Source organism: Ostrea edulis, chromosome 2 (assembly GCF_947568905.1).
Source record: "Ostrea edulis chromosome 2, xbOstEdul1.1, whole genome shotgun sequence".
Lineage (NCBI taxonomy): Eukaryota > Metazoa > Mollusca > Bivalvia > Ostreida > Ostreidae > Ostrea > Ostrea edulis.
In genome coordinates this window covers 97,360,751-97,380,746 of record NC_079165.1, presented here as the reverse complement: position 1 = coordinate 97,380,746, position 19,996 = coordinate 97,360,751, and the positions used below count along the sequence as shown (strand labels likewise).

At 34.7% G+C, this 19,996-nt stretch overlaps 2 protein-coding genes and 1 non-coding gene across 3 annotated transcripts in view; 2 read left to right on the top strand and 1 right to left on the bottom strand.

The window, feature by feature from the left end:
• The first annotated feature begins 58 nt into the window (after positions 1 to 58).
• On the top strand, positions 59 to 8,002 carry LOC125680933 (poly [ADP-ribose] polymerase tankyrase-2-like). Its single transcript, XM_048920760.2, has 3 exons — positions 59 to 451; positions 3,229 to 3,327; positions 7,602 to 8,002. Exons 1-3 carry the CDS (start codon positions 187 to 189, stop codon positions 7,904 to 7,906), a joined length of 669 nt encoding a protein of 222 aa, XP_048776717.1. The 5' UTR covers positions 59 to 186; the 3' UTR covers positions 7,907 to 8,002.
• On the top strand, positions 2,225 to 2,298 carry Trnai-aau (transfer RNA isoleucine (anticodon AAU)). The gene has a single exon. It is a non-coding gene; the product is annotated as a tRNA-Ile (tRNA).
• A 2,581-nt stretch (positions 8,003 to 10,583) lies between the features above and the next one.
• LOC125682330 (band 7 protein AGAP004871-like) overlaps positions 10,584 to 19,996 on the bottom strand; it is a 60,966-nt gene continuing 51,553 nt past the window's right edge. Inside the window, exons 10-13 of the mRNA XM_048922818.2 lie at positions 17,348 to 17,551; positions 17,057 to 17,112; positions 16,856 to 16,934; positions 10,584 to 11,330 (exon numbers count right to left, since the gene is read on the bottom strand). Coding sequence (XP_048778775.1) covers positions 11,145 to 11,330; positions 16,856 to 16,934; positions 17,057 to 17,112; positions 17,348 to 17,551 — 525 coding nt within the window. The 3' untranslated portion in view covers positions 10,584 to 11,144. The remainder of the gene's footprint in view (positions 11,331 to 16,855; positions 16,935 to 17,056; positions 17,113 to 17,347; positions 17,552 to 19,996) is intronic.

Below are 19,996 nucleotides of genomic sequence, written 5' to 3'. Positions count from 1 at the left end.
TTTTTCTTTCGTGCTTTCCAAAGATGCTGCTTCGTTATTGGTTCGACTATTAGAAACCGGAAGTTGTAATGTATTTTAATATGGCGGACAAGTGTAAACAATCGCTTGACAACATTGAACATAATTCGCTTTACAGCATTTTTCGATTCCCAAATATGTTTTGGTAACAATATATAGTGTGCCAACATGTCCAGAGCACAGTCTCGTTTGTCAGCCCGAACTGGGGGTGGTTCGCGGGCAACATCGGCAAAAAGTGCAAGACATCATGTGGTTATTCAATCCACTGTTCTTCCTATGTCTAAAGTTTACCTCGGAAAGGAGTACGAACAAAGACTAGCGAATGCAGCAGGTGAAGGAGACCTAATCACTGTGATAAAAATACTGAAATTCAACGTCTCTCCTGATTCCAGGGATGAGCACGGCCAGCCTGCCCTAGTCAGGGCTTGTATGGGTGTGTAAATTATTTTAAAGTCCACCTGTCCTGAGAATTTCTCATTTAAAACATATTGATAAGAGAATATATTTTGATCAAAGAGTAAAGTCAGTTTGGTAAAAGATACAATGTTTGCCTATTTATGTGAAGGTTTAAATGTAAATACAAGTCATAAACTAGTATAGGTATCTAGGTTAATTGTAATCTCAGCGAGATTCGTCGAGGCTGGATATTTGGACTGACGCCTCTTCCGAAGAGGCGTCAGTCCAAATATCTAGCCTCGACGAATCTCGCTGAGATTAGGTTAATTGGACCCCTGAAAATTGCATAGAATTGAAAAATAAAACCCACACTCAAATTTCTGGATCTGCTCATACTATGACATCTAAGAGCAGCCAGCCAGGTGTGCAGAAAAATTGTCAAGGCTAATTATATGTGTTAATCTTCACTTTAAATATTAGTACATGTAGTTCCATGAGTTATACATTTATAAAACAAAAGAAATGAAGCAAAAATTGCTTAACTTTTTGAAACAAGGTTTCCATGACATGTAAGGATATCTACCAAAAGGTCATGAATAGACTTGCTCAAGTCTCTATGTTGTTTTTATTACATTATCATTTCATCCAAATTTTACTGTGTTTCTCTGCTCTCTACCATACTTAATGTCACCAAACATAGATCTATGTTTGGCATTATCAAAAGTATTAAAGAGAGCACTGATTATTAAACATAGAGACTTGAGCAAGTCTAGGTCATGAACTGCTTTAGGAAAAGACACTACTGTTACACAGAAATACTACACTTGACCATTATCACAGGTATACCCAGGTTGGGCACTTTCATCTGTAGTAATTAGGGCTATACTACATTTGGTGCCATTGACCACCCGTGGACTGCAATTTGTCCTGCCAGGAGCAACAACAACAACAAAATTATTTATTCTCAAATAAATACAACATGTGTATTGTAGAGAAGTAATTCGTAATATATAATACAATATTGTACATAGCATGCAGTTAACATGGAGGACATGCCATCTCCCTTATAACCATTAAAAATTTGCATAATCTTTTAAGTACAATAATATTTTTACAAAGAACCTGGGTGTTGTTTGTAAGGAGTGATGAATGTAGTAATTAAGGCTATATGGACCGTGGATATCGGCCTGGGTAGCTCAGTGGTTAGAGCACCTGACTAGTGATGCAGGGGTCCTGGGTTCGATTCCCGGTCCAGCCAAAGATTTTCTCTCTCCTATATACTACATTTGGTGCTGTGACCAGTTTCGATTCCCGGTCCAGCCAAAAAGATTTTCTCCTCTCTCTCCTATATTCACATGTATACTACATTTGGTGCCGTACCAGATTTGATTCCTGGGCCAGCCAAAGATTTTCTCCTCTCTCTCCTATACATACTACATTTGGTGTTGTTGACCACCCCTGGATTTGCAGGTGAAACTCCTGCCACTGGGCGAAAAGAACCTGGGTTATGTATGTCTTCGAGGGCGAAGACAAATTAAGGAGGGAGGAATATAGTAATTTGGACTATATGGACCATGGATATCGGCCTGGGTAGCTCAGTGGTTAGAGCACCTGACTAGTAATGCAGGGGTCTCGGGTTCGATTTCCTGTTCAACCATAGATTTTCCTCTCATATATACTACATTTGGTGCCGTTACCACCCCGGCACTGCAGGTTGTCCTGCCAGGGGCGAAAAGAACCTGGGTTGTGTGTGTCTTCGAGGGCAAAGACAAATTGAGGAGGAATGAATGTAGTAATGATCATGGATATCGGCCTGGGTAGCTCAGTAGTTAGAGCACCTGACTAATGATGCAGGGGTCCTGGGTTCGATTCCCGGTCCAGCCAAAGATTTTCTCCTCTCTCCTATATACTACACATCAATTTCCTGTCCTGGACAATGGATTTTCTTTTTCACTAAGCTCTAATACTGATTAGAAGTGATTCGGTCACAGGAGATCATTGTGGATTTCATTTATTTAGGAATGAAAGGAATTTGTACTAATTTAAAATGAGTTGGTGCACTATACGCTCATTTATGAACCACAAAGCAGCAGTTTATGAAGGAACATAAACTATTCCAAAATACTTTATATTAATACATAATATAAAATGAGTGACAATTACTTTTGTTCCTTATACATGTAATTTGATTTAGAAAAATGGAATTGATATAATTTGGTTAACAATTATAAAATAAAATATGAATTTTGATGATGCATGCATAGCAATATTGTCAAAAAAGCAGTATTGTCATAGCAACAAAATGGAAATGGAGCCAAATGCATTGTACGTGACATTAATCCTAAGATGCCATATGGTGCTTATAACGGCAACTTTGTTTAATATATGATACATAGAATGTTGATAAAGTAAAATTAACCAACAAATTGCATTTTACATGTGAAACTACATGTATATTATTCACATATGCATATAGAAAGCTTTATAATTAATGCTGTCTGCAAAATCAATAGAGGCAGTGGATTGCATGAGCCAAATGTGTACAATTCATAGTACATATGCTACTTCAAAATTGTGTATGCATGTTAATAATATGTCTAAATTAACCATGTTATAACTTGAGGTCAGGCTTGGATTTCTTGAGGGGGGATCGATGTAAAACTTAAGTTAGAGCTTTCTTCTCTTTCAGCAGTCAAAATTTGTGTAAAATCTCAGACTTAATTCCAATTTAAGTTTTGACTTCATTTCTTTTCAAGAAATCCAGGCCTGCATGGTCTCGTGGTAGGACCTACTATTTATTGTTTTTCTTTTCAGGGGGTCATGCTGAAATTGCATCTGCATTGATTGAGGCAAAAGCCAACATAAATATCAAAGGTGTATACAATGTTACTCCCCTCCATGCTGCAGTAAAAGGTACAATATTGGAAATCTAGTCGTATAGATCTACACATTGTAATGATTGTAGATGTGCATTTATAAGTTTAATTTACCCATTTTTACTCGAGTTATCCAGTCTACTAAGAGATTTCCTCCTCACTCTTCCTCGACTAATTCTGGAACTGAGTCGTACTCCTCAGGGCTGATACTACGTATCAGAGAGACAATAAATGAGTGCCTCATCTAATATCCCAGTGTATTACATAGAGACAAATGAGTGCCTCATCTAATATCCTAGTACATGTATATTACATAGAGACAAATGAGTGCCTCATCTAATATCCCGGTATATAACATAGAGACAAATGAGTGCCTCATCTAATATCCCGGTATATAACATAGAGACAAATGAGTGCCTCATCTAATATCCTAGTATATTACATATAGAAACAAATGAGTGCCTCATCTAATATCCCAGTATATTACATAGAGACAAATGAGTGCCTCATCTAATATCCCAGTGTATTACATAGAGACAAATGAGTGCCTCATCTAATATCCCACTTTATTACATAGAGACAAATGAGTGCCGCGATCATCTAATATCCCAGTGTATTACATAGAGACAAATGAGTGCCTCATCTAATATCCCATTATATTACATAGAGACAAATGAGTGCCTCATCTAATATCCCATTATATTACATAGAGACAAATGAGTGCCTCGTCTAATATCCCATTATATTACATAGAGACAAATGAGTGCCTCATCTAAATATCCCATTATATTACATAGAGACAAATGAGTGCCTTATCTAATATCCCATTACATTACATAAAGACAAATGAGTGCCTTATCTAATATCGTAGTATATTACATAGAGACAAATGAGTGCCTTATCTAATATCGTAGTATATTACATAGAGACAAATGAGTGCCTTATCTAATATCCCGGTATATTACATAGAGACAAATGAGTGCCTTATCTAATATCGTAGTATATTACATAGAGACAAATGAGTGCCTTATCTAATATCCCGGTATATTACATAGAGACAAATGAGTGCCTCATCTAATATCCCATTATATTACATAGAGACAAATGAGTGCCTCATCTAATATCCCATTATATTACATAGAGACAAATGAGTGCCTCATCTAATATCCCATTATATTACATAGAGACAAATGAGTGCCTCATCTAATACCACATTATATTACATAGAGACAAATGAGTGCCTCATCTAATATCCCAGTATATTACATAGAGACAAATGAGTGCCTCATCTAATACCCCATTATATTACATAGAGACAAATGAGTGCCTCATCTAATACCCCATTATATTACATAGAGACAAATGAGTGCCTCATCTAATATCCCAGTATATTACATAGAGACAAATGAGTGCCTCATCTAATATCCCAGTATATTACATAGAGACAAATGAGTGCCTCATCTAATATCCCATTATATTACATAGAGACAAATGAGTGCCTCATCTAATATCCCAGTATATTACATAGAGACAAATGAGTGCCTCATCTAATAACCCATTATATTACATAGAGACAAATTAGTGCCTCATCTAATATCCCATTATATTACATAGAGACAAATGAGTGCCTCATCTAATATCCCATTATATTACATAGAGACAAATGAGTGCCTCATCTAATATCCCATTATATTACATAGAGACAAATGAGTGCCTCATCTAATATCCCAGTATATTACATAGAGACAAATGAGTGCCTCATCTAATATCCCATTATATTACATAGAGACAAATGAGTGCCTCATCTAATATCCCATTATATTACATAGAGACAAATGAGTGCCTCATCTAATATCCCATTATATTACATAGAGACAAATTAGTGCCTCATCTAATATCCCATTATATTACATAGAGACAAATGAGTGCCTCATCTAATATCCCATTATATTACATAGAGACAAATGAGTGCCTCATCTAATATCCCAGTATATTACATAGAGACAAATGAGTGCCTCATCTAATATCCCATTATATTACATAGAGACAAATGAGTGCCTCATCTAATATCCCATTATATTACATAGAGACAAATGAGTGCCTCATCTAATATCCCATTATATTGCATAGAGACAAATGAGTGCCTCATCTAATATCCCATTATATTACATAGAGACAAATGAGTGTCTTATCTAATATCCCAGTATATTACAAGATATACACATCTGATAATCCCTCATCCTTTGTGAATTCAACAATACATTACATTAATTTGAGGCTTGGGATCTAACAAATTAGTACACCTACTCTAGTATACATTCTAGATGACACTCTTGCATATGTGTTTCTGTAGGCCAAATATGTAGGTATAACTGGATTTGTACAATTTTTGCAAGACATGGTCACTTATACTCTGGACTTTCATTTAAACTAAAACCTCAGAAGTTAAAATGTTTGTGATAGATGCAAACTCAGAGTTGATATGGTGTTGGGTTACATTAACCAACCACACACACCCCTTGGGCCTTGGTTATGCATTTTTAACAAAATTTCTCATTTTGAGGTCTGCTATATCTCTTTTCTAAGCAGAAAAGGTAAAAAGTTGAGTTTAAAGGGACTGATTCACAATTTTCCCCAAAATTTTGTTTTTCACATTTAATGATTATAATCTACTGTATGTGTTTAAAAGATTTCACATAAAAATTAAGGTTATACATTAGCACAAAAGCTCAATTTAGAGAGTTTATTATTTGTTTTGTAAACAAAGATTGTGGTATGTTATTGTTTACGAAATTTTCAAAAGAAATGGATCTTGATTTAAGTATATTTTATCTTTCACATTTCAAGCATTCTTTGGGTAAAATGTGTCATCTATATGTTAAAATTTGTGACTATGCAAAATTAAGATGCTTTATATTACAAAATTAATATTTCACTAGTTTGTTTGTATACATAAAAAGACTTGAGTCTTTGTTTACATAAGACAGACTTGAGGCTAAAATATTGCTTTTATTCTTGCATTCAGAAGGTCAAAATTTTGGCTGTCAACAGTAAATGATTTATATTTTTGATGTTTAACATCAAAATTGAACTTTTTTTCTTCAAAAATCGTAAACCAGTCCCTTTAAAACTACCTCTCCTTATCAAATATTTTCTGTATCCACTGTAAAAATTGTCGAGATATGTCAGTGTTTGAATGAACTACTTGCACAAAGTACTCTGAAGTTGAAATAAAAAATATGCTAGAGTTCCTCATTGACAATATCTTCGTGGTCTTTGGTGATCAAGTCTTCCAACACTCTGTTGGAATTCCCATGGGCACGAATTGTGCTCCTTTGTTAGCTGACCTGTTTTTATATTCATATGAAGCAGAATTTATTCAAAAACTTCTACATGAGAAAAAAAAATCTCTCGTTGTGACCTTCAATTCGACTTTTAGATATATCGATGACGTTTTGTCTATTAACAATGATAGCTTTCATTCATATGTCGATTTGATATATCCCTGTTAGCTCGAAATAAAGGACACCACAGAGTCGTCCACTTCTGCTTCATACTTAGATATTTTATTGAAAGTAGACATGAACGGCAAACTGACAACTCAACTGTATGACAAACGGGATGATTTCAGCTTCTCCATCGTCAACTTCCCATATTTGTGTAGCAATATTCCATTATCACCTGCATATGGTGTTTATATATCTCAACTGATTCGATATGCAAGAGCTTGTTCTGGATATAGTCAGTTTTTAAATCGAGGTAAGCTACCAACAAACAAGTTGATGGTACAGGGATTTCAACAGTCTCGATTGAAGTCAGCATTTCGCAAATTCTATGGTCGTTATAACGATCTAGATCGTCAATACAACCTCGCATTGGGTCAAATGCTGTCTGACGTGTTTCATATCGATTGTTAAGCCGTTCTTGGCACACTGATTTTGACTGCGGATAACTCCGTTTACCTGATCAGGATATAGGGCTCACGGCAGGTGTGACCGGTCAACAGGGGATGCTTACTCCTCCTAGGCACCTGATCCCACCTCTGGTGTGTCCAGGGGTCCGTGTTTGCCCAACTATCTATTTTGTATTGCTTGTAGGAGTTATGAGATTGATCACTGTTCGTTATCTTCACCTTGCATGTAGAACATATTCTATTAAATTATCTCTTCGGCAGGATTGCACGAATTGTTCTGCGACATGTAAAAAGAAACCTTGAATTATGGCATTGATATTGTATATCGGTAACCACAAATATAATATCAGAAGAATGTCTATACATTAATTTTACCATTTTCTTTAACACTTTTATAGGTCAAAATGTGAATTGTGTGAAACATGTGATATTAGGAAAAGCAGAGTTAATTCCCCTGACAACAGCTGGACTGATTCCACAAGACATGGCAAAATATGGGTCAGAAATCTGGGAAATTATAAGTGATGCTAGAAAAGGGGATCTGCCTGAAATTGAAGAAATCAGTGAGGTTCCTGAAATTCCAGACTATGCCCTTCCAGATGGTGCTGCCAAGAAAAAGAAAGGGAAAAAAGGAAAGAAAGGTGGAAAGAAAAAAGGTGGCAAAAAGGGGAAAAAGAGTGGGAAAAAGAAAAAGAAGAAATAAGTGATTATATGTAAGAAAAAATTGTGACCATATATATAATTATATATATGTATAGTTCTATGCATGAACAAATCCATTAAATTTTATAGTATAAAAGACTACTATTGTGCTTTTACTGTGGTTCTAGTGGATAATAATGAAAAAAATGATTTTACACTACTAGAGGGTACTTCCATTTTAAGAAAACTGTGTCCTTGAAATATTTTTCATACATACATATATATGGAAAATATGATGGTCATGGTCATTACCAAGGCCCAGAGGACAGTTTGAACCACCTTGGATTTACATATAACTGGGAATGACCTTGATTTTGAATTAACTTGGATCCTGTTCACACAATGATGCAATTTGCCAACTTCCTTTAAAGTGGCTCATAATACCAAGACTTGTACTGTTTAAGACACTTTGCTACAAGATGGCCATTTGAATGGTTTGTGAAATTATTTAAATTGATAAATTTTTTGTCTATTATCATAGTTCAGTGGATAAAGTATGAGCCTATTGACATGCAGATTCAAAGTTGAAATCTGCTGGAGCATTTTGTTCATATTTATTGAAATAATTTTTTGAAAATCATATAGTTTTGAAATCCAATTGCAAATTTGCATGTTTTTAGCTTTTTGACAAATGTACTTAATACATATCAACATATCTTTATGACATCATTAAATGATTTTGTGCTGTCCCATGCAGTGCTTCTGAAGCAGTCGAAAATGAGGACCAGAAAGTACACTAGAATTTTCAGTTCAGGTGAGCTGACAATTGTGTTCACAGTCTGGCAGTTGCTCTAAAATATTTACAATCCCACCATTTTGGGATTACCTGTATTCCCCTTCTAACTTGTCCAACATTAAATTTACAAGACTGTTCATTATTTGCAAACCTTTTTTCTGGAGTTTAGTAGGACAAGTACTGAAGAGTGTTTATATAGATGGATTTTTAAATTTTGGATCGGGAGCTGCAACTTTGTTTTTGCAAACGCTGAATATACTGCAGATGTATTTATTTCAGCACATTCAATATTTGTAGGTAGAATTCAGGGGTATAGGGACTGGAGGTCTGAGAAAAATGGATATGTGTAAAGGGCTTGTCATAGCTGATCCCCTTTTTTGAAATATCAGCAAGGATTGGACTCCACTTTCAGAAAAATTTCTGGATCCTCAAATGAAAATTATAGCGCAACAGCATTGATGAAATGGTTTTGTGTGTGTAATTATGAATCATTGCAACCAATATTGTGCGATTTAACATTATCATTAATACTGTTATTGTAGTGTATTAGGGGCAAGATCAAAAGATTGATGTCGGATAACAATTTTAATTCAAATAGGTAGGGGGAAGGGAAATAAAATCTCCCGTAAGTTTCCGTCATCGATTACACTTTAATGGAAAAAGACAAGTGACTGTTGAAAACCACATAATAATATTATATTTTAATGAACATTTAAACTCTTTCAGATAACAAAGCTAAACTCAATTTAATTTTCAAAATTTATTGCAGAAATTCCACTTTGCTTTAAAGGTGAAATGGTAGAATTGTCACTCTACTGATCTTTAATAGCTGGGTAACATAAGTGTATTATAGTGTTCATAAAGTTAAACTGCACTTATTTGATGGTTTAGGCCCATGGGCTTATTGTAGAAAAAAGTAGGGTTTTTTTTTTTTGGGGGGGGGGGGGGGGGGGGGGCTTACTACCAGGTATGTCCCCAGGATGAAAATTAAAACTCATAAACATTATTGCATGTCTATGCTACAAGACACCAATCTTATTCCAATTCTTTTAAAAGATGAATTGGCTACTGCCTAAAATGTAAGAGGCATTCAAGGAAGAAGAGAATGTGAAAGATGGATATTTGGACTGGGACAACAACCAAAACTTTCTTTAGGAAGCATAGGTATAATTAATATCTTCAGGATAATCAAGAAGTGCTCAAAATTTATCTTTGCAGACTGTTCAACACATGGACAATAGAGTTTACTCAAAAAGATCATCATCCAAAGGTTTTAAATTTAAGAATTTTAGAAAGTTAGCTCCTGTAGAGCACAACTGCACAGGATGCTACAACTAAGTATTTACTGGTTCAATACTGATCCCATTGGTGCAAACATATTACACATCTATTACTGAATCCTATCCAGTTCAATTTTTTGTGTCAATTCAAATTTCAATAGGGTTTGGCAGGGACTATATTTTGTGGCGGAAGAATTGATTAACAAAAAAGTTGTAAATCTGTGTGATATTACAGTTTATATCTTCTATTTTTATACTCCTATAGGTGTATTTCAGTTTTATAACTTATGATACGAGTAGTTGAGACTTTGAAATGTAATTTATTAATTTGGTTGATAATTTTTCCAAACGGACATATCAAGTTTAACTGAATAAATCTCGAGTCAATTTTAAGTGCAAAAATGTCATGTTTAGAAAACTGTAGCTCAATCAATAACAAACATTGCAACCCCAGTTTTTCTTTTTAATTTCATAATTCTCCATCATTGTAGAAATCAAAATGCACTTCCCAAAAAATTTACATTACTCCAGATCTCAGGTGTGAACCTGTTTAAGAGGAAATGAAATCATGCATTTAGCAACATCTCATCGACAATTTAAATAAGTCTCTGAGGCATCTAAGCTTGATGCTTCATTGATGGGAGTTCTTGAAACTGACAGAATTTTTTTTTTCTACATTGCTTTTTATTATAACCAATAATAAATAATGAGAATTCTGATACATGAACTAGTTAATTAATGACATCTCTGTGTTTGCTACCATAACATGTACAATGCACATGAAGTGTTGACATATGACTTGAGTGATCCAATACTACTTGCAGCTAAAGAATTAATTTTTCAATGCAATGTCCAGTACATTAATGATCTTCTATTAATAAAGTAATAAAATTCATAGGATTAATATGTACAGTATGATTGACATAGGGTTTAAATTCTTTTACACATTAATAAGACAGTGTGTACAGTTTGACTCACATTGTTTAAATTCTTTTACACATTAATTCCTATCATTAAAACAGTATGTACAGTATGAATTGTATAGTGTTATAATCCTTTCACACAATAACATAATTAAAACCACAGACACTGTAATATGTATATGCATTTGAGAGATTTAAACTCAAATAAAATTATGCAATGTAATGAGACAGAAAAATGTCATTTTCAAAAGAACTTGATAAAAGTAAAAACTTGAAAATAAAGAGTAAGTAATATGTCAATCACTTCAGAAAAGAAGGCAGTATGTCAATCGGGAGAGGGAAAACAACAGTGGAGTTTTTCTCCGATGCGATGGTGTTGAGAGTTTGTAAATATCGAAGCTGTAGAGCTGCTGGAGAGGAGTGAATAATATCTGCTGCTTCCTTCAGTGCTTTTGAAGCCTTGTGTTCTCCCTCTGCTGCTAGCACCTGCAGTATGAGAGAAATTATATATACATTGTATAAATATATAAACAATATTTTTCTTTGTATTTTAATGTAACTATCTATTAATCTAAAATAACAACTCTTGGCATCTAAAAAATTGAACTGAGGGTATGATTTATAGATGATAACCAAGAAAGCTCAAGTAACACAGATTCAATTAGTTTGTAACATTCCTTAATTTTGCATGGAAATAGTATTTCTACACTAGGATGCATTCTTTCATGGCATGAAAAACTATTCAAAATACAGTCACATGAAAATGTGAAATGTACCCTGTAACTACATTCAAATGTGGCAAATTCAACCATCACTATTACACATAAAACTTTTGTCCAATAAAATGTATACTATTTTCATCATCCTTGCTATGTTATTATCTTGTACAATTATTCAAAATCATTATCATCTGCATGTTACTAATTATTTAGGTTTGGTATTAGATTGGGATGTGTAAATCTTGCTTAATCCTCTTTTCTTTTATCCACCACCTCCCTTCCTCCTCCAATGCACAATTTATATGTCTGATAAGTTAAGAATTGAAAATGTAATTATGTTTTCCTCTTCTTTTAGTTTGTCCACTTCATAATATTTATATTTCCAATGTTTTTGCCTTTGATATCTCTACAATTGTAATGATGGGCAAATCCTAAATATGAAAATGTTGATGTTCTAAACAATGTGCACATGAATCTTGATAGTATAATAGAATCCTTCATTAGTACGAGTGTGAGATAGGGAAATTCCACCGAGGGGACAAGATTCGCAGTCTTGGACGAGGCTTTGCCGAGTCCTAGACAGCAAATCTTGTTCCAGAGGTGGAATTTCCCTATCCCAAACGAGTAAATAATGAAGGATTATTTTTCTCACATTTTAACTACAGTTTAGTGCATAAAATTAGGAGCTTTCAGAAAATTTTAGATTATCAAAATCCTCATTTGAACTTCGATGCAAAAACTAATTAGATAGGCAGAAAGAGCATACCCGAAAATGGTTTACACTGTAAGTGTAAACTAAAAAACCCAAGGTTGTCCACCAGAAAGCTATACTACATTAAAATTTAAAGATAACAATGCAAAATATTTTTACTTCACTGTGTAACATAAATCTTCACCGTGTAACGTAAATCATAGAAAATACATGACGTCACAATCAAATGACGTTGCAGCAGTGTGAGACAGAAAAATCTCACATGGCTGTCTCACATGGGTAAAGTCGATCTCACACTGGTGATAATGTGAGAATAGTATGTCTATTTCAACGACTGGGAATTCCGACAGAAATGAAAGTAGAATGTAAATATAAACATACTTCATGAAAGTATGTCGGAGTGAAACATTGCAGTTCATATCCTGATGTATTTTCTAAAACTGAAGTGTTTTCTAATTATATACTCTTTGTTCCCCATGAGATGTATGTGGCCCTTTCTGTGTACACCACCTTCTTGTTGCACAAAGTTAATAATCAATAATATTTTGTAACAACAGACATATTATGTAACAGATAATAGCAACTTCTTCAAGTCTCGTATTATCCTGCGGTCCCGTTTATTTTGGTAAAAATACACACACGGATTTAAATTACGTCTACCGACTTTAGAAAGATATCAAGTTCAAACCTTCTAAATCCTATCACTAAAACATTCAAGATACTGTAATAGGAAGGGAGAACATGCAACGAACCAGACCGGCATTCGAACCCGGGCCCCCTGAATCTCTAGTCAGGTGCTCTACCAACTGAGCTATCTGGCCACCAGCGTTCGAACCCAGCTGACCGCTACATTCCTCCCTCCTTAAATGTTTTCACACCTGAAAACATCAACCCAGGATCTTTATCCCCTGGCAGGCATTTTCACCTGTCAGTTCCAGGGGCTGGTCTATGGCACCAAATGTAACAGGAGGGGAGAAAATGCAATAGACCAGACCAGTATTCGAACCCGGGCCCCCTAAATCTCTAGTCAGGTGCTCTACCAACTGAGCTATCTGGCCACTGGCGATCAAACCCAGCTGACCGCTACATTACAATATTTTCACCCGTATTCCGGCGTCCGTCCGTCTGTAAACTTTTAACATTTTTGACTTTTTCTCAAAAACCACTGGGCCAATTTCAACCAAAGTTGGCACAAAGCATCCTTAGGTAAAGGGAATTCTAAATTGTTAAAATAAAGGGTCAGGCCACCTTCCAAGAAAAGATAATCAAGAAAAGGTAAAAATAGAGTAGGGTCATTAAAAAATCTTCTCAAGAACCACTGGGCCAGAAAAGATGAAATTTATAGATAAGCTTTATTAGGTAGTGCAGATTCTAAATTGTTAAATCATGGCCCCCGGGGGTCGGATGGGGCCACAAGGGGGATCAAAGTTTTACATACAAATATATAGGGAAAATCTTTAAAAATCTTCCTCTCAAGAACCACAGAGCCAGAAAAGCTGAGATTTATATGAAAGCTTTCTGATATAATGCAGATTCAAGCTTATTAAAATCATGGCCCCCGGGGGTAGGATGGGGCCACAAGGAGGATCAAAGTTTTACATACAAATATATAAGGAAAATCTATAAAAATCTTCTTCTCAAGAACCACTGAGCCAGAAAAGCTGAGCTTTACATGAAAGCTTTCTGATATAGTGCAGATTCAGGTTTGTTAAAATCATGGTCCCTGGGGGTCGGATGGGGCCATAATAGGGGATCAAAGTTTTACATACAAATATATAGGGAAAATCTTTAAAAAATCTTCCTCTCAAGAACCACTGAGCCAGAAAAGCTGATATTTACATCAAAGTTTCCTGATATAGTGCAGATTCAAGTTTGTTAAAATGATGGCCCCTGGGGGTTGGATGGGGCCACAATAGGAGATCAAAGTTTTACATACAAATACATAGAGAAAATCTTTAAAAATCTTCTCAAGAACCACTAAGCCAGAAAAGCTGATATTTACATGAAAGCTTCCTAACATAGTGTAGATTCAAGTTTGCAAAAACCATGGCCTTCAGGGGTAGGTTGGGGCCATAATAGGGACTACGGTTTTGTATGCAAATATATATGGAAAGTCTTCTGATATGGACCAAGGTGACTCAGGTGAGCGATGTGGCCCATGGGCCTCTTGTTAGAAGATGTTTCACTGCAAAGTAAAATGAAAGTCAAGTTTCAAAGGCGACACATTTTCCAAACTCGGAAAAATCAGCAAGATTTCGGGAAATAATTATGATTTGTCTACTTTTTTGTATAAATAGTGTATTTCTTGATCATTTCAAAACGTTATAATTGCAATTACGTTCAATTCTATTTTATGATAGAAGTGGAATAAACTTAAATCAGCATCAACTTATCAAACAAATAAATAGGAATTAACAATTTATAGGTTAAACCGTCACATATTTTTAAAAAGCGGTAAACATGCTGCCATAGGAGTAGCTTATCTGGTAACAATTAGCTGAGATAAGCACTAAATTGCAATAAAATTACATTTCGAAGTTTAAATTCTTCATCATAAGACCTTATCCCAGCTATCAATTAGATCAACTTTAAATTTAGAACATGTTTCTAACGATAGTCGAAATATGGGTTATCTATTAACTGGGGCAACCACAATACTTAGTTTGATCTCTACCAGACAAAGTATTTTTTACCTCTAGAGTGAATTGATCTATGATCTTATGAGATTCAATGAAATGAAAAGACTCAAGATTTGAAAACCAATAGGGGATATCTACTCTTTTAAATAAGGACAACCAGTGTTCTAATGTTCATGTCTGTCATGCAAAGGGTTCACAAGATATTGAACAAACAATATTCTCTGATGTTTAAAGTAGTTTGACCTTTGACATAAAATTAATAGGGTCATATACTCCTTTGGTAGAACCATTGTCAAGCAAAGGGTTCTCAAGATATCAAACAGACAAAATCTTACAATGTCCAGTTTTACCCTTGACCCTGTGTCCTCAAAATCAATAGCGGATATCTATTTCTTAGGGGGAACTAGTGTGTCTAAAGCAAAGGGTTTTCAAGATATTGGGCAAATAATTTCCAGCCATGTCCAGTTTGACCCTTGACTTTGTGACCTCAATCTTAACTAGAACTGTCCTAATGGGACTAATACCCCTAGCGGGGCATATAAGATGATGGGAAATATTTAATGCAAGCACATTGGATATTTTCACATTATCTACAGGGCAATCAATGTGAATGCAGAAGTGTATATTCTACAGTACAGTAGTACATGAAATATTAAAAATATGCTTAATATAAACAATGAATACTATCTGGCACATTTTAGGCTGTATGATTGCAAATCCCTGGTCAACTCTTCTAGTCTTTAGTTTATATTCACTTTGTTAAAGATCATTATGTTATGCCAACTTTACTTTGTCATATGAGCGTAAAACGGTATTAGAAATAAACTCTGGACAAATTGTGTCTATTACTACAAGTACAAACAAACCAGAAAATGTCCGTAACTTCCATAACTGTTAAAATATTTCAATGAAAATATAAGATGCACAACTACATTATATATATAAGATGAGAATAAAGTTTGAATCAAATCTGTTCAACGGTATTAGAATTAAACTCTGGACAAAGTGCGTAACCCCCAAAATGAAAAGAAAATGTGCGCAACTTCTATAACTGTTAAAATATTTCAATGAAAATAGGAGATGCACAAGTACATAATATATAGAAGATGTGCATAAAGTTTGAATGAAATATGTCCAGCGGTATTAGAAATAAACTTCGGACAAATTGCGTCTACGGACAAACGGACAGACGGACAGACAAAATGATTCCAGTATACCCCCCCAAACTTCGTTTGCGGGGGGTATAATAAGGAATCCATGCTTCACAACAATTGCGTATAGTTTTTCTTCAAGCTATGCAGGTTTGAAGAATTTATTTTCTTTATATATATATATGCCATAAAGCTGAACTTTGAACCCAGGGGCTATGAATTTTGGTAGCTGTATCCTTGCTCATCGAGACTATATATACAAAAAGTTTCTCTGCTAGATGTCCTCCAGTAAAGAAGAATCTTTAAAGATTGCATCATTTTCAAAGGCTTTGATTCCATCTCTCAGGCCCCAAAAGTGACTATGAATTTCACAATTTTAGTTTCCCTTACCCCAAAGATATTTCATACCAAATTTGTGGAAGAATTTGATTATGTTTTAATACACAGAGGACAACTACCAATCACAATAGGTCACCTGAATGACTCAATGTTTGTTGGTTTTTCCCCCCATCTTATTGATGCTATCTATCTAGACTTTTTCTTGTCTTTTTTTCTTATGTTTATTGCTTGATGTGCCCTCATTATGACCCAGTATTGGTCTAATAAATCTTATTATATATAAATAATAATGAGCAAGGTTAAAGTTGCAACAACAAAAAAAGAGAGACAGTCAGACAGGCAAAAACAAATTGCCCCTAATCTTTGATGTAAGGGGATAAAATTTACACATTTTTGATCATACAGACTAACAATTTATGGCAAAAATGGAGGTTTGCCATTGACGCCTGACCTTTGCTCTGGCCTCCCTTGATGCTTCTGCTTCAGCAGCCATTGCTTTCTGTAATTGTTTAGGCAGTCTGACATCTTTGCTGTAAAATTATGCACCATTGATTCTGCATCAACTTAAAATTTTCAATCTGTATAGAAGATTATCATGATTTTTTTTTTTTTTAACTATTTGTAAATATATGGTATAGGTACAGGTACTTACATTTCCACCCTCTCAACTTTAATACCCCAGTGAATTGTTGGCTCATCCAACATACTCTGGTAAGAGAAGAAAAAATATTGAACACATCAATCACCCCAGAGAAACATGTATGAAATACAATGTACAGAAAAAGTAATTGCATGTCTTGTAATTTTTAACATTTCCTGACTACTATGCAACAGATCCAAGGATGAATGAACAATTGACATATGAGGAAAGACAGGAAAATGAACTAGTATTTCAAAATGTTTTGACACTAAAGGATCAATATTCCCACCACTAATCCAGTACCTGCATAGCCTTATTGATAGCATCTCTGTCTGTAAGGATTTCCGACATGCTCTTGGTCCCAAGAATGTTCCTTAGTGTAGTTTGGGCAAGGAGTCGTGTGGCATGGTGTGCATTTTCTACATTAGCCACAGAAATAGTGGGATTACACACCCTGTAGTAAACCACTGCATCTACTGCCACAGTTACACTGTCACTTGTCAGAATCTGAAGTAGTGGAAATCTTGTTTAGTATGATGTGCCAGTACATATGTTCTGAAATTTAGGCATTTTGGATATACATGTTATCATTGGTACATAAAACAAGAGGCCCATGAGCCACATCGCTCATCTGAGTCTCCTTGGTCCTGATATTGTTCACCTGTTGTACATATTTTAGAATATTTCTTTAAAAAATCCTTATTGGCATGAAATTTTTTAACCCATATTTTGGCCTCAACATAGTCGCAATAGTCAAAACATAACTGTGATACAAGGCCAAAAGGTCAACGATCATGGTATGAAATGTAAGGTCTTGCCATAAAGAATCTATAAACATAATATGAAAGCCCAACCTCAAACAGTTCTGGAGATATTGCCTAGGCTAACTTTAGATTTTGAGCAGACAAGACTTGGTCGATAGACCGACCAACCAACATGTGCAAAACAATATGCCCCCTCTTTTTTCAAAGGGGGGCATACTATTTTATGGCTGGACCAGAAATCTAAGACAGTACCCCTGCATTGCTAGTTAGGTGTTCTTACCGCTGAGCTATTCAGGCCAATATCCATATAGCTTAAACCACAATCATGAGTGCAAGCGAACTGTTTTTCAATTAGACTGGGGACATATTTATTTTTTAATCTTGTGTAAATATAAATGCAAGGCTAAAATTAGGTCTTCATTAAAGCCTCCGGCTACTTTATTTAATTTTAAAGTGATATTGTTTATATCAATATATTTTTGTGTCTGCCAAAAACATTATTATTATGTCTTCCATACTTTAAAATAAAAGTGATGAACTCCAGTGCAGTTGAAGTAGGTACAAGCCTTTCTTCACTAAATAACATATGCATTGTCTAATAAGTAACACGATAGTGTTTCATCCCCTGCACACTTTTGTCACATCAGCACGTGCTGCCATCATTGGCATAAAGTGATGCAACATTATGCAGCTAGTGCATTGTCCGAGTGAAGTCACAGAATACACATATTAACTCCTATTTTTGTCAAGGAAGCAAAATTTAGTTCAGCAGTGCAATCCTCGGGTCATTCGGTAAATAAGAAAACTGTATGAACTTCATATTTGTTTAAGGATATAGGATACCCATAAAACTGTGTTATAGAATTGTGTAAAACTATTTGAAAATGTTTCAATATTGCTAAAAAACCCATATCTACCAAAAATTTTCCTCTGAAACTACCTTTATTTTCTAATTATTTACAAATGTTTACGAGAAAATTCAATGGAAAATATCACAGAAAAATTGAAATTCTTCAAAAACTGTTTTATTAGTGCATTTCAGGTATTACTGACCATTTTACACTGCTGCTTGATCAAATTATAGAAAATGTCACGTTAACACAGCAAAATCATTCTTCATTTGATGCGCCCAAACTCTTTGAGTATCCCATGACCTTCAATGTGAAACTTCAGTATTGTGAGCAATATTATCAAGTCTTGGCCAAGGAATTTTTTTAAAAACAAAAACATAAACACATCTTTAAATCGAAGAACTTACCACTTCGATCATCAAGTAGACTAAACATAGTCAAGATAGCACAATACCTGAAGTATACAGGCCCGGGGCTTATACATTTACACGTAATATCTATTATTGAGGCAATGAAGTCCTATGAGACAAATGTAATTCTTTCAAATGTCCTTTATCGGTAAAGTTATTCATCCTTTCATTACTGAATTTGCTTGGTCTGTTGGAACTTGATTTCTAAAAATGACATAATTTAGATAGAGACTGCATGTTATGGATGTGACTGAAACAATCACAAATGGGAATGCTCCACAGAATGAGTATAGATCATATACTTATTAACGTCTTCAAAGCATTCTTCCTAGAGACGTAAAAACCAATCAAATACTAGAAAAATAAGTATCCTCTGTAACAGTTAGCCTACTTACAATTCTTGATTATCACTTTTGTCAGAAATGATTTACACCAACATTAGTTTGCAGCCTCAGGGGGATTTCTTCATATCTGAGGAAAACCATTTAAATGGCTTACTGAGATCATCAGACTTTCTGAGAAGATCAATGTTGTAGGAGTGACTTGTGTAAGCGAACAATAATTAGACATAAAAGAATCAATCTTAAAGCTGCATAAATGTATAAAGCGCTATATGAAGCCAGCATGGAACAAAATCTAAAACCTTATACGCCGATAACTTTGCAGGAACTGCAAAAACCTGCAACATTTGCATGCTACTATTCATCCCATTCATCATATCTTATTAGTATATTGTAAGACTTGTCTATAAACATATCTTCCCTGCACCAGTTTATCAATATCCCTTATTGTATTTTGCTTGAAACTTTTTAAGATCTTGATTATAAAACCATGCACTTTGGCATGCTATACTTACAAAAGTAGGTTTAATATTTCAGTGGCTTTGGTAAAGATGATTTTGTGCTAAATCATGATTACAGCTAATAA

Bases quoted from the DNA above. Each gene is read 5' to 3' on its own strand.
- LOC125680933 (XM_048920760.2), top strand. From the start codon at position 187: ATGTCCAGAGCACAGTCTCGTTTGTCAGCCCGAACTGGGGGTGGTTCG. The intron at 452-3,228 runs GTGTGTAAATTA...TTTTCTTTTCAG, and splicing joins CCTAGTCAGGGCTTGTATGG to GGGGTCATGCTGAAATTGCA. The intron at 3,328-7,601 runs GTACAATATTGG...ACACTTTTATAG, and splicing joins CCTCCATGCTGCAGTAAAAG to GTCAAAATGTGAATTGTGTG.